Here is a 14,911-nt window from a genome sequence, read left to right as displayed (position 1 = left end):
GCCATAGAGACACATGAACACCCCCAGCATTATGTCACTGCAATCTATCAATAGAAAGCTAAAACTATTACTATATTGTCTCTGATGCCAAGAGAAGTAAATAACAGTTATAACCTGTGCTGTTTTAACTTGTGTTAGAGACAGCTCTTGTCATAATTACTCATCACTCACTGTACAGTAAATCTTTTGCCAACTGACAATGACACTCAGGCAGACACAACATGCTCCAACCTGTAGCATTTTTTGGGATCCATTTTGAAACCTAACTTCTACTTTCCAATCTTGTGTTTTACTTTAAGTACCTCCCCTTTCGCCAGTCTGGTGAGGTCAGCGACAGAGGCAATTAGTTACCTATGACTGTGGGACATCTGTTGTGTCCACCTGGTAGGGCTTGAACCAGAAGTATATAGATGCTAAACAGAACGATAGAAACTTACCTAGCAGTTTTCAGAAAAGCAATCCATTGTCAAACTCAAGAAAGCTTCTTCAAACTCATTTCCTTAGTCTTGTCTTCTGGTCTCTTTAACACCACATGTCCTAAGTGTCCCCCTGAACTGGCTTTTGTTGCTCTGTCTGGCCGGTGGAAATGACTTCAGTGGGGTTGGTTGAGTGCCTGCCCCAAAAATTCCTCCCACTACAAGCTCCACAGCCTCACTTCACAAAGCCGCAACACACTGAGCCTTACTGACAGCTTGGGCCAACCTCCGGGGGTGGGGAAAAAACGCACATGTACAGCAACCACTCACACACACACACAGGCAAATTACAGTGAAGCCAAACTAGCACAGTGCATATTGGTATTTTAGTCTAACTTGAACTGTGTTTTGAGATAGCTACGTCATTGGTCCCCCACAGTAGTGACAGGACAAGTGTTGTGACTGACAGGCAGCAAGTGCTACTGTGGCATGCAGACGGTCCGGAGTATGCAGCACATGTCAGGCCTAAGTGATGAGTGACAAATAAGAGAGATCACAACATTAAAAGATCTAATATTATTCTTATCCATAGATTCTCAAGACAGATCCATGGCAATGGCTTTGATCAGTAAAGTAGAAGACTTAATACTAGGTTAAATCAAAAGTTTTGCTTGATGGTTGTGTGTTGATGCCTAGTTAGAGCTTGGCTATTTTACTCATTTTCATAATTCACAATTTAATTTTGTCTTTTTAAAAACTAATAAAAATGGCTACAAATACATTGCTACGATACAAATACATTCACCATCCACCAAAGTCTGAACTCCAAACCACATGCTTTTATGGACAGAAGACTGGCTGTAGTGTAGACCTCTTGATTAAAAAAGCATAAGCTGATCATTGCCCTTTAGAAATAATTGGATCTCAATCTCAATAAAATATGATTAATTTTACAGACCTATGTCCAGGGAATCAGGATGGTGGATAAATTTGGTACAAAGCCAGTCATCTACTTTGTTTTAATAATGTATTTTGTAAATCATCCTTGAAAAATAAACAAATAAACAATAATGCAACTAGCTGTATAAATGTTGTAAATTATTTACTTCCAAAAGAGGTCTACCTAAACGGTACATGGTTGTTTGAATTATGGAGCAGTTTAACCATGAGGAGTTAACTGCTATTCCATTAGCCAATTCTCATTCATGCATTGGATACTGTAGACACCAACAGTCCACAGACGTGTTTCAAAGCCAAACAAAGCCACCAGACTCCAATATCAAAGGAATAAGGGCTAAAGAGTTCATTTCTATGTTCTCATGTTTTTGGAAATGGGTTCTTGCAACTTATACATTTTAAATAATACTGTATATATATTTTTAGTTCCTTATTTTTGTTTCTTTTTTACCCCTGTGTTAGTTTCATTCTTCAAGGCTCATCTCATCTGTGGCTGTCCCCTGTAATTATCCTGATGATTCCTCCCTTCTGCCTTCTGTTATTTTACTCCACACAACCTACAGCAGCCTCAGAGAGTAAAAAAAAAACATAATATCCAAAATGTTACATTTATGCACCCTACAGATCTTTTTTTTTTAGAATTTACTATAGTTTATCAGTTAATTTCAATGTAAATTTTTCATACATTAGTACAGAATGTTTAAGGTCAAGGAAATTAATATAACACTGTTTATGTTATGTTTATGATGAAAGTGTTGGCAGTCTCATCAATGCACCTACGACTTTAACAACTTTATGAAATTTCACATAATTTTATTACCATTGCACCTATAGAAGTCTCTTTACGGCAGCAACAACTTAAAGCCATAGATATTATTATTGTTCATGCCAAACATTATAATTTTTAAGAGGATTAGAAACAAAACATACAACTCACCCACTGTTCTGCAGCTCAGCGGGACCCTGTGGCTCATTCAGTGGTTGGCTATCCAAATGTTTTTCCAAAGACTCCCCTGGCTTCTGCTCTGTGCGTGTGGTTGGGGCCTGGACTACAGGGTCTGGTCGAGTCTGGTCTTCTTCATTTTTGACATTTGGGACATCAACTTTTGGCAGCTCTTCAGTCGTCACTTGTTCAATAGGCAACTGTGGCTCTCTTGACACTGGCACTTTATGAGTATCCTCTTTCTTGATTGGTCCAACCTCCACTGGGTCGGGAAGGTCAATACTTAGCTTCTTTTTAAGTAATGCAATGTATTCTTTTGGTTTTGATAGATCAGCGATAGCATTACTGGCATCTGATTTCTCTGAAGGTAAAATTTGTGATTCCTCCTGTGTTTGGAGGGTTGGTGTGTCCCCAGTTGGAGTATGGAAGTCTTGCAGAGGAGAATCCAGAGATGGGAGGGGCCTAAAGAGAAGACAATACAGGAGAAGAGAAGAAGAGGGGGTGGTTAGGGATTAGCTGCAAGACTGGAGGACAAATGACAATTGTGCTTGTGTACAGTGAACTTTGAGGCTGTATTGTTTGGCTTTGTGCATTGTGGTAGAGGAGATCAGGGCCGATGGTCACAGCTGATGTCATCCTTTTAGAATAAAGGACTGGTACGTATGAGTGGACCTAACACATTGCAATGCTTGGTAACTATGCAAGCATGTGTTCATCTCATTAAATCCTATAATAGACCGCGGTTTTATGACACACTTTTTAACATTAAACATACAAAAAAGGGAAATTTGTGAAGATACAAATACCCACTGTAGATTACTGAAGCTAAACTTGAAATACACTGGATAAAGATGAACAAAATACAAACCCTCGGGTAAAAGTTAACTAAAGTTGTAATACTAAAATTGTTACAGTAATTTCTTCTTAGTCCTGTAACCTAAAATAGCTATGTGTTGTCACAATACTAACATTTCAAACTCAAATTCGATACAAGTAAATAGACTTGATGCTCAATACCAATACCACGATAATAAAACCACTCTTTATTTAGACAGTTGATGTGACTTTTTTAGTATCAGTACTTGTTCAAATGACTATCTAGTTTCAATTCTAGTTTTAGTATCAATTAGTATCTGATTTTCAATAAGTGATATAACCATCTGTACAACATGAATACTATGAAAAGGAGCTTCTTCAACATATGCAAATCAAAAATAGTAATTCTTATAATGAGTCAACAGTGACCGTGAGTAAAATGAACTTGTTACTGCGGAAAACTAAACACATTTGGAAACTCAAAGCATGTGCCTCTCAGAGTGTGATGTAATTGAACAGCTGATATGTGACAGCATCTTAACAAGCAACTTTGTGTAACCTATTAGAGGAGGGCAAGGGGGGTGTGGTCATATTCTAAGCCTTTATTAAGTCAATGTAAACGCACACATTCATTCAGCCAATGTCTAATGTCCCGCTTTGAGGCATCTCTTTTATACTATTCACTAAGGCACTACCCATACTTCAATCATCTTTTATATTACAACATAAAAAAGTACTAGTCATGCAAAGGAAACTGGTATTTACCTTGTCGTCTCTTGTTCAGACTGTGTAGCCGCCTCTCTTAGAGCCCTGATCCAGCTCATTGTATCCATTTGTAATGCGTCAGATGCTTGTTTATTTTCATTCACTTGGATGCAAGGAGAGGGTTTTTGAGGTGATTTATTTTCAAATTCACTCACCACAACCTCACCACTGTGTTTTGAACATGTTGCGTCATCTTTTGGTTCTTCTGGCATACTTAAAGACATATTGTTATTGACATTTGATGGTATTATGTGACTAGTTATTTGATATGCTGCGTCATTGTCCTGTTCAGTCTTCGATCTTTCACTTATGACTTCTATTGATTCCTTCTGTTTAGAGTCTGTCAGATTTACAACCTCTTTAGCTTCATTGTTAGCGACCTCACTCATCTCTTTCCCATGGTTGCTAGGTGTATCCCCACTCAAAGGCCCCTCTATTATAGCCGCTACTTGGCAACTTTGTATGGCAGCAGTTTTATTGGGCAGCATTGTATCTTCAAATCTACATTCCTCGGTTGTACTATTTTTACTCAAAGACTCATTGGCGCTTTCTGGTTGCGTAACAAAATCAGTGAATATTTTTCCACGAATCTCCTCGGCCTGCTTTGGTTCACTGTCTGTTAGGATGTCACGGCTCTTGGCGTAAACCAGCAATGTATCATGTTCTTGCGATGCAGCCGGGACAGTAGCGCCACTGTTCCCCAAAGGCTCCTGTTGGTTTTGACAAAGAGATGACAAATTATGGTTTCCTTGGCCTTTTCCGCCTAGATCGCATGCAAAGTCGCTGTCTGGTGGTGAACTTGTGTCCATCTTGTCTAGATCTAACCTTTTATTTTCAAATGTCTCCTGTCTTGTGTCCTTTAGATCAGCTTTCATGGGAATTGAATCAAATTCCTCTTTATCAATATATGAATTTGTTGCATTTTGTTCTTGATTGGAAAATTCTTCAGAAGCCTTGTCTATCACTTCTTCCTTGTCTTTGTCAATTTTAGTTTCACCGTTGATTTTTGATAAGCTGTTCATTTCAACATTCTGCTTTTCCTCTTGACCATCTTTGAAAAAGGCAATTTCAAATCCCTCTGAGTTTTGCCCAGATTTAGTCTGCTCCTGTTGCCGAGGCGATAAACATCTGGGAACTGTTGACGCTTCTGATTGGCCTAAATTATCCAAACCTCCATGAATTTCTTCTGCCAAAGGTTCGCTAATGAACTCAGCACTTTGCATGGCCTCCAATGACTCAACATAATGAGACAAAGGCCCACTATTAAAGCCATTGCCACTCCCTTTTGTTCCCTCAATAAGTGAATCTTCTTTACGAGGTAGCTGCTGGTTTCCAATGTTCCCCGGAGGCTCTTTATCTAACTCATTACTCCCATGCAGTGCTGTGTCGACTTTTCCCATTTCCAACTTGCCGCAGTCCATCCCTTCTTTTACATTAACAAGAATAGGTGGATGTTTAATTTCTTCTTCGGGTATAATAAAAGTCATTGTATTTTTTTCTTCCGCCTTAATATTGTCATTAATTTTATCAGATAATTTAGACATAGTCATGTTTTCTTCCTTTATGGGCAATTCAGAAATGGCTGGTTCACTGGAAACTTTGTCCAACGCATTATCAGGTTTATCATTACATATTAAGGCATTCTCAGCATTCTCTATAGTATTGCTATTTGGATCAAAAGATGTATCAGTTTCTCTAGTGCTGTCTTTTGGGTCTATATTGTTTACATTGCCACCACTGTTGTCCAAATCCCGCACTAAAGGCAATATGGTCACTTCCTCTTCTTGGTTAGCATTCATGTCTCCAGAGCATTTAGCATTGTTAGCATTATCTGTGATCTGCTCAGGCGAAGACCCATCAGATTCATTAATTGACTCTAAGTGACTCACAGCTGGACCAATAGGCTGGGATGCATAACTAATGGTGCCTTGTTTACTGGAAGATATTGATGATAGGACAATGACTGCGTCAGAATTAGATAATGAAGTTTGGAGATCATTGCATTTTATAGTTGGCTCAGTCTCATTGCAAAAATTGTCCATGTTTGAAGTTATTTGTTCAGAAACAAGAGATGTTTTTGTTGAAATTTCAATGATATTTGTAGGCCCTGTGTCAGAAAGTACATTTGTGTTGAGATTAGGACCAACGGGCAAATCACAAACAACATTTAAATGTATCGTGTCTTCAGCAATCTCTGAACTTGACAACAATATTTCTTTCTCATTTCCCATTAAACTCTGGTTTTCATGTTGTGTTGTTTCAAATAATTCTTTAGTTTTAAGTGTATCTTTTTCCTTTGATACAGAGTTATTTTCAGCAATTTTTTCAACTACATTTGGTAACACCAGTCGCACTCCTTCACAATTGGCATTTTCCCCAGCTTTTACTGTATTCACAGTTTCTTCACTCTCTTCTTTTTGTTCTAGAAGCAACTCAGTACTGGACACAGGTATTACAATTCACATTCTCAGGGGTAACATTATTTGGTGAAATTATGCCTTTAGCAGCAACTCCTTCAACTTCGTCTACTACTTTTTGAGGTGAGCTCTGATTTTCCTCATTATCCTTAGCAACAGCTTTATCTTCTGGGATTTCTGTTTTAATTGAGTTTAGGAAGCCTTGGAAAACGTAGCTGGCCTCAATAACTGGGTGGTGCAAACTCTCATGCACAGTTATGGGAGGTAGAGAAGCAGATCCCAGTACAGTGTCTCCTGCTGGCATTGTATCCTCTTTAACTGAATCTGCAAAGTGAACTCGATTCTTGTGTACAGTAGTAGGACATGCATTCATATCCACCTCAGGTATTGCACTGGTCACAGAATTACTCTGGCTCTGTGATTCATTACTGCTACTTTCTACTTGGACCTGTTGATTATTATCCAATGGTATTTTTTGTATACAAGTTAAAGGTGGGAAGACTTGATTGTTGTACTCACATCCCAAAACTTCCTCTGAATCCAAATTTTGTCCATGTATATTGCTGCTTTGTCCGGTCAAAACAGGTGAAGTTGTTCCGCCATCCTTCTCGGAACAGGGGAGAGAGAGAGAATCCAAATCGACACAAATGCTTTCAATGATGGTTGCTCTCAGTTCCCTTCGGTGCTGTGACTCGGCAACATCAGTGGGCGGACACTCTCCCCTCTCAGCTGACGGCACCCCACTAGCAGAGCCTTGTGGTCGGACGAATGAACTGTGCTCCACTCTTTGTTTCTCCGCTACTTCCTCTCCTCCTTCTCTCTTCCCCCCTGCTTTCTCTGTCCTGGCAGCAGGAGCAGCGTCGCAGTTATATTGATAACCTGCAACAGTGAGTCGCCCATGGGTGCTATTATCGACATCTGAGCAGAGTGGTTCCTTGTCTCCGTCTCCCTCTTCAGATGGAGAAATCTCGGCATCTGCATTAAAAGCTGGCACCGCTCTCACGCCACTCTCTGCCAAGTTGTGTGGCATTTCCCCACTGTTGATATTCTCATTTGTTTCCTGTCTGGTAGTCCCAACAAATCCCAAATCGTGTCCACCTTCCTTGCCTGCAAAACAGTCTCCTGCGTTTCCAAACGCGCTCTCAGTTTCAATAGCAACACTCACACCACTTTCTCCCTTTCCTAGCACTTCTGGCATCGTGGGTGTTGTCAACGGCAACGCAGTACCCAGTGCTAAAGCTTTTTCAAGGGCACTATCTACGCAACTCGCTCCCACACAACTACTTTGGTTGTTGGAGAGTAGCCTTGCATCAACCTGACCATGTTGTGGTGATTCATTTGTAACTAAATCCGAAGTATTGATAATGGTTTTCAGATCACATGTCAATATAGCATTTCTGTCTTCAGTTTCCTGTATGTTGACGTGATTCGAACCACATGCATTATCTGTAGAGTTGTTTTTATCTGATTGATTGTCCTTCTCTTTATCTTCTTCTATAGATTCAAGTGAACAGTTGGTAAGATGATCTGCTTGGCTATAAGTGGATGGGAAAAGGGGGTTTGAGACTGGAGCGGGGGTATTTCCATTAAGATTCTGCTGCTTGTTCAAATCAGTGTCATTATTGGATTGTTTATCACCAAACTTGCTACCTGTCAGTAACACATTTCCAATTTCATTTTCCAAATTTGATTCACCCTCTCCATTCCTCACAGGCTTTTTCTTCTTTCGTTGCTTCTTCTTATCTTTTTTCTTTCCTTCTTTCTCTTTCTCCTGTTGGTCATTTTGTGAATTAACCTTCACTTTATCCTCTCCATTATGGCCATCCTCATGCACCCTGGCTTCTGCATCATTATCACTTAAATGGCCAAATGTGCACTTTTCATTAGAATCCTTATCTGTCTTTCTGTTCTCACCTTTAAATCCATTAGAACTATCATCTGGACTATAATTTGTAATATCTGCGGACACTCCAATTTCCTCTGCACCCTTCTCAGCACTGCCACTTTCCTCTAGTTTTGCATCTAACTTAATTTCTTTTTCAGGCAGATTATTGTCAGTGTATCTCTCTTTTTGTCTTTTCTGCAGCTCACTTTTAGTATTGGACCTGTCCTCTTCACTTTGTTTAACTTTCTGTACTTTTCCAGTACCCTTGTCCTCATGTGAATCACAATTATCACTTATATTACATGTTTTATTGTCTTCACTTCCAATTTGAGCTGACTTATTGCTCTCAATTACACATTTATTAGCCCTACTGTGTTCTTGATGATCATTTTTAACGTCTGCAGCAGTGATTACTACTACATCTGTGCCACTCTTTACAGTATTACAATCTGGAGGATACTTCTCTGAATTAGGTTGTTGTTGGAAGGTTTTTAGTAATGCTGTTGAGTTTTCTGTATCTAAATATTTTGTTTCTTTAATAGCATCTTTTTTCTTTGACTTCTTTTTTAAACCACTTTTGGCATTTTTACTTTGTGTGTCTGGAATTGCATTATTTGCCTCAGATAATGCAGTTCTATCAAGTAAATTACTAACATCGCTGTCTTTGTTTACAGCCTCATCTGTCTTTGGGATCCCGACTTCATTAAAACTAGACCTATTCTCTTTATGGTCATGTTTATTATCTGCACTCTCCATCACTGCTGCTGTGCAGTTCTCTGTCTTATTATAGCTTAGAGTGCTATTTTCCAGTTCATCTTTATCACACAAAATAACTTGACTAGGGTTCTCTAATAATACATCAGATTTTATTTCCTCATTTGTCTGCACTTGACCTATTGTTTTTCGCTTATTTTTGTCTTTCTTCTTTGCTTTTTTCCCATGTTTGGCTTGTGCCTCACATTGTGCACTGACTTTAACGTCTATATTATTAAGCTTGTCTTCTTGTGCCTGTACTCCACCCTTCACATCAGATAAAGCACCGTTATCATTTGAATGACCTGTTTTGTCTTCCTCTATAACAGCATCATATTTCTCTGTACTTTTTTCTAAACTAGCCATTGCATCTTGATTATTATTTTGACATTTCGCAATTTCCTCTATAATCTTCTCACCTATAACTGCATCATTACTCGCGAAAGCACTATTTTGCTTAGTTACTGAAAATGAATCTTCTTTGAGTTGAGCTATTTCATTCAAAACACCATCCTTTTCTTCAGCTTCTCTTGCTAGCTGTATTGTTGTATCTTCTTTTGGTTCTTTTATTGTCTTGCTGTCTTGTGCAAGCTTTATTGCAGTCTCTTCCCCAGCTGCACTTCCCAGAATGTAGTCTCTGAAGCTAAACACAAGCTTGTCCCGGCTCTCCAACGTCTCACTGTTTCCATGTGTATTCCAGTTACCGTGGGACTTGTTGCTATGTCCTGGCTGGGCGGCCATTGATGACTCATGATCCATCTTTTTAGTTTCTTCTGTCTTTCCCTCTGTTGCAGCTCTCTTTTCCTCTATTGCATTGACTGTTTTGGGCTGGGCTGCACCTAACGAAGCCATTTGCTCTTCACATTCTTGGAAGGCGTCCTGGAGCTCCCTGTCTATCTCAGAGGAGGGTGTGACTGGGAGTATGGGTGGATTTGGGGCATCTGTGAGGAGCTCTGGGTCACTGTGGTCAGGCCTGGGATGAGGGCGACAGAGTTAAGACTTGGCACGGGACAGCTGCTCATTCCACAATGCGACAGACTGCTGCATTTGGCACAAACCCATGCTGATACACAGCACTCCACCAATCACACACACTTGCCACACAACTGCCTCCGGATGCCTCTTCTGAAATAACAATCCTAAGTTTGAAATAATAATAAAATATGGTACTATGTATTTCAGCAATGCACATGCAGTTTTGGTGACAAATGCTTTAAAAATTTAATTTAATTTTAGAGGATGGCTCATTAAAAAATGACTTGGTTATAGTAGATTTGATATTCCCTAACATTTGAAAAGTTCTGTGTAAGCTGCCGGCTTTAAAATAATTATTTTGTATGTCACATTAACCTGTTCTGAAGCTACAGTATATACTGTCATTTTCATTTGTACTATATGTCATTTTCATTCATACTACTAAAACAGTTGTGCTTGCTTATCATGCTGCAGGACAATGCTATCTCTGGGCTTTGTACTATCATTTTAGTACAGAATGTCCATGACACATTTAGTGGCAGAGACATGTAAACAGAACCTCACCATTTTCTTTAAATTGACACTCAATCATTTACACCCTCATTCTATCTCAAAGACTCACTATGAATAACTGAATAATAATAATAATAACTGTCTAAAGCAATCAGATGTAGAAGGTAATTTATAAAAATGCTGTTAAGTTAAGACTGAGCATAGGAACAAGCAACTGTGAGTTTTGTCATTCTCTTATACTTTGCCTGCTTCACATCAACATACATTTGTTAAACTGTAGGGACTGTAATGACTGACTAAACATAGCCAAATCATTTAAACAGTCCTCCAGTCAAGCATAAAACAACTGCCACACCTCAAACCTATTTTAGACACACAGCACTTCACAGTCAAAGCTAAAAGCAATTAATTTCTCTAATGTTTTTCTTCACTTCATGCTCCTCCCTCCCTTTAATCAGCTCTGCGTCAGAGCACACTCCACCACACACAGCATGCCCAGGCACTGTGTACCTCGTATCAACAACCACCATCGGCAGAGTGGCCTCCTTGTGATGATGCAGACCCACCAGCAGGGGGTTCACCTGCTCACATTGCCTCTCGTCTGAACTAGTCTGGTTTCTGAAGGCAAACGTCCAGGACACATTAACACAATATTTACAAATAAGATGACATAAAGTCAGCTATTTCAAACAACAGTTTCACACTGACAACCTAATGCACGTAATGCTTAAAAGTATAAAGGCAATGCATTAACTATAAATTTGTAATGATTCTAATTAAAATCTGAGTCGCCACAATGGGTTAGGCAAACCAGGCAATTTCCTAGGAATGTAAAAGCACAAATTACCAGATTTTTATATTACTTATATATCACTTTTCATGTTGTATATGAGGGGCCCCGGACCACCACTTTCCTAGGGCCCACATGTTATCTAGAGATCGCTGTGTTTAAAAGTACAATCAATGAAACATAAATTACTCTGCATAATAATGATGTATAAAAAAACAAACTGTGCTTGTTTGTGCTTGTTTAGACATTGTAATTAGACCATTTCAACAGAATACTAATTTCCTGCTTATAACAGCAGCAATTATAGAACTAGTCTTTCAACTTTTTTATGTATTTTGGCGTCACTTATACAGTCATATAGTTGCAATGGTGGGTGTGTACAGTGTGTCTGAAGCGGCTCTTTAGGACTTCCTAATGTAGATCTGTTTCAGTCTATAACACCTGTGTGTATGTGTAACCCTCACCCTAAAGATGACTCCCAGATGTTGAGTTCGCTGCTGAAGTCGAGGCTGGGCAGCAGGTCATGAGGAAACTCAAGCTCCTCTCTGTCCTCCAGCAGGTCTCCAGGAGATCCTCTTGTCTCCTCTACTCCACTCAGCACTGGGACATCTGGCAGCACAGACTGGGACAGGGACAGGCTCTGCTGGCTGGAGGACGCCCCTCGAAGCAGGGGCTTGTTGTCTCTCTTGGAAGAATCAGAATGGGCTTCAGTCTGTGGAGCAGGCACAATAGTTTAATGAGGAATGGCAAATTTATAGAATTTTAACTATGATCAGAATCAGTGTACCAGTCAATTACAAAATGTGTAATATGGAAAAATATTTAATTTAAATTTTGGTCTGAATGCTCATCCTGCCCTACAAAACCTGGACCTGAACCACCCATTTTATTCCTGTGGTTTTAAAAAAAAATGACACATAATCTAATCTTCCAGATAAATATTTGACAGTACACACAATATAATCCTTTAAACTAAAAAACATAAAGTCCGCTCTGAGGCCAGGACTCTCAGTGGGACTATCATGGTTAAATAAAGGTCAATAAATAATATGATTTCTTTTATGGCTTAATTATTTATGATTTCTTTCCATATCTCAAAGGCAGCATATGAGCTACACATGTTAGAGCCTAAGCACATGGCAGACCAGTGTGGACTTTGACAAGTGCGAGCATGTCATAAGCAAACAGTGAAACACTAACAGGCTTTGAGGCTTAAAGTAAAACAGAATAAACATAATTCTATAGGCAAGTGTTAAACTGTTCAGCAGTTATTTAGTAACAGGCTAGTCAATGACAGCAGCATGCACTGTCACTCTACCAGCACACATTAAAACATTTTAAGAAACTGCATATCTGTGTTAGCTGAGGTCCAGATAGAAAGATTGATTCACTATAATTAAAACTGTTCTAAAATAATGCAATGTAACCACAGGCAAAATTCATATTCTTCACAGTAAGCCTGAGCAATCCCTTAATCAGCCAGGAGAGTTCATAAGTAATAAAGATTTCTGGGCTGAAGTAATCTTTTCTTTTTTTTTTTTTTTTACAATAGACAAATGCAGTCTGCATGCAAGCACATTTTAGGCTATTTTAGGCACTATCAACTTCATTGCATACCCCTGTCTATGTGTGTGTTTTGACAGTTTTACAGTGGCTGATGAAAGATGCCCTCATTTGAAAATACCATACTAAAGGTCATTGGACACGCTGTAATTGGCCCACCATCATGTGATTGATAGACAGTAGAATGTCCACACTAATGCTATGTGCGGCGAGAAGCTGCTGAGATAAGTTCATTCATTATTTATGCAGCAGACAGTGTGGCAGCACAAAACCTTAACTTCAGTTTAGGTCTAACTTTACTCTGAACAAAAATGATAATAAAAACTGTTGGTCCTGGTATGGTTTGAGTTTGAAAAGTCACACAGTTCACTAATAACTGGTTGTTCAGCTTTGACCTCAATACTAAAGTAACTGAATAGCATTCAAAGTGATTCAAAGAGATGATTCACTTTAGTCACCTGTGCTATGCTCCAGTATGGGCCTTTCGGTGATGTATTGAAAGAAATAGGATCTGTGTCCTGATAAACCCACACCGGTCTTTACAGAAGTGGAATATATAACTTCCAACTTTACTTTACACAACTAGTAGCTCCAGCAGTATTTTAAACTTGATTTACATATGACAAAATAAGTTACAGTATATAACATTATCATCTATCACATAAACCAAATGACCAATATACAAGTTAAACAAGCATTTTATTTACAGGTTGGAAGAGGCAACCCTTAGTTGAATTTTTACATACAATTTTAGTTAAGTTTAATAAAGCAATGGAATTAAGAAAAAATATAGTTTGTTCTACTACACATATTTTTTGCCTTGTTTTGCAGAGAAAAGAAAGTATAAAAGTGTGGCCTTCATAATTTAATCTTAATGGGAAAAACATCTAATAGCCTCATAATCGTAGTGAATTGTTTAATTTATCAGATGAAAAACACCTACACAGGCACAACTTCACATGTATTTGACTCATATGTCTGGGTTTCCTGTTTCCTGCCAATGCTCACCTTGTCATTACAAACAACTAATGTTAAAAATGCCTTGTTACACAATGTCTGAATGCATGTTCCACCTGGTTTGTAGATGTGTCCAGGTTTAAAGGTACCAGGTCCTTGTGTTATGTAATACCAGTTATACCTTTGTGAAGTAGAAAAGCACATCCCACGTCTCAGTCTGTTAGTCATTTACAGAAAATACTCTGATGTTGCTTGGAGACTTATCCATTATAATAAGCACTACAGTCTAATGACAATAAGCATGTAATGTACTTAGACACGTGTAAACACAAGTAACAAACCAGTAATGCATTTACAGAAATACTCAAACACCTAATGCAGCAACACAGTCAGTGCTTGAATAAAAAGTAATAATATAAAGATATGTGAAGAGCATAACATTCAACTACCACTGCTACTATTGCTATCACTACTGTTTCTACCACATAAGTGACACCAGTACATTAATTAACATAAGCGTACAATATGCAGTTTAAGTCAGTGTAATTTTCCACAGCCTAGAAAAAAGGCATTTGTTGTAAAACATACTCCTGTATTGTATGTATGTAGTCAAATTACTCTAGCCACACTACAACTACTACTACCCTAACACTAGCAACTACTGCTGCTATTACAACAAGTAATATTAAAACCAATTAGTGATACAAACTTGCCTATTATTTGCTTACAACTACTCAATAGTAAGCCTGTGTATTTTTACTTTGCCTTGGAAATCATGCTCCTGTGTTTATGTGCTGAAACTGAGAGAATATTCAAATTACTGCTAGTACTACTACTACTACTACAATTACTTTAAAATCCTGTCTCCTCTCTCCATACATTAGTATATCAGCTGCACTTACCCAGTAGAACTCTTGAAGGTGACTCTACAGTGCAGTCCTACACCTCACTGCGGGTCTGTGTGTTTTGAAGAGGGCACACGATGACACCGACCAACATGCTGAAACAACACATGCCGCTGATTCTCCCTCCTCTCTCCAACTGACTCAGCTCACTTCCTTCTCCTTCTTATCTCCAGCTAAAGCCTTCTTCTCCTTCTTCTACTCCTCTGCCAGCCACTCCCCGCTTAAGTTTCCATGAGGTCTTTTTCCTCCTGAAGTG

General features: G+C 38.8%; 1 protein-coding gene across 7 annotated transcripts in view; it reads right to left on the bottom strand.

The window, feature by feature from the left end:
* Positions 1-14,911, bottom strand: part of tacc2 (transforming, acidic coiled-coil containing protein 2) — a 45,619-nt gene that overhangs the window by 28,977 nt on the left and 1,731 nt on the right. Inside the window, exons 3-4 of one of the 7 annotated variants that reach the window (XM_055162384.1) lie at positions 11,695-11,942; positions 2,311-2,778 (exon numbers count right to left, since the gene is read on the bottom strand). In XM_055162384.1, coding sequence (XP_055018359.1) covers positions 2,311-2,778; positions 11,695-11,942 — 716 coding nt within the window. Of the gene's footprint in view, positions 1-1,824; positions 1,941-2,310; positions 2,779-3,897; positions 4,601-11,694; positions 11,943-14,911 lie in introns of those variants that run through there. The other 6 variants (XM_055162383.1, XM_055162379.1, XM_055162380.1 and 3 more) reach the window with 6 other exon arrangements.

The sequence above is a fragment of the Boleophthalmus pectinirostris genome, unplaced genomic scaffold (genome assembly GCF_026225935.1).
Source record: "Boleophthalmus pectinirostris isolate CB_2022bp ecotype Guang Dong unplaced genomic scaffold, ASM2622593v1 HiC_scaffold_5, whole genome shotgun sequence".
Classification (NCBI taxonomy): domain Eukaryota; kingdom Metazoa; phylum Chordata; class Actinopteri; order Gobiiformes; family Gobiidae; genus Boleophthalmus; species Boleophthalmus pectinirostris.
The sequence above is the reverse complement of the archived record's forward strand: the minus strand, read 5'-3'. Positions and strand labels throughout refer to the sequence as shown.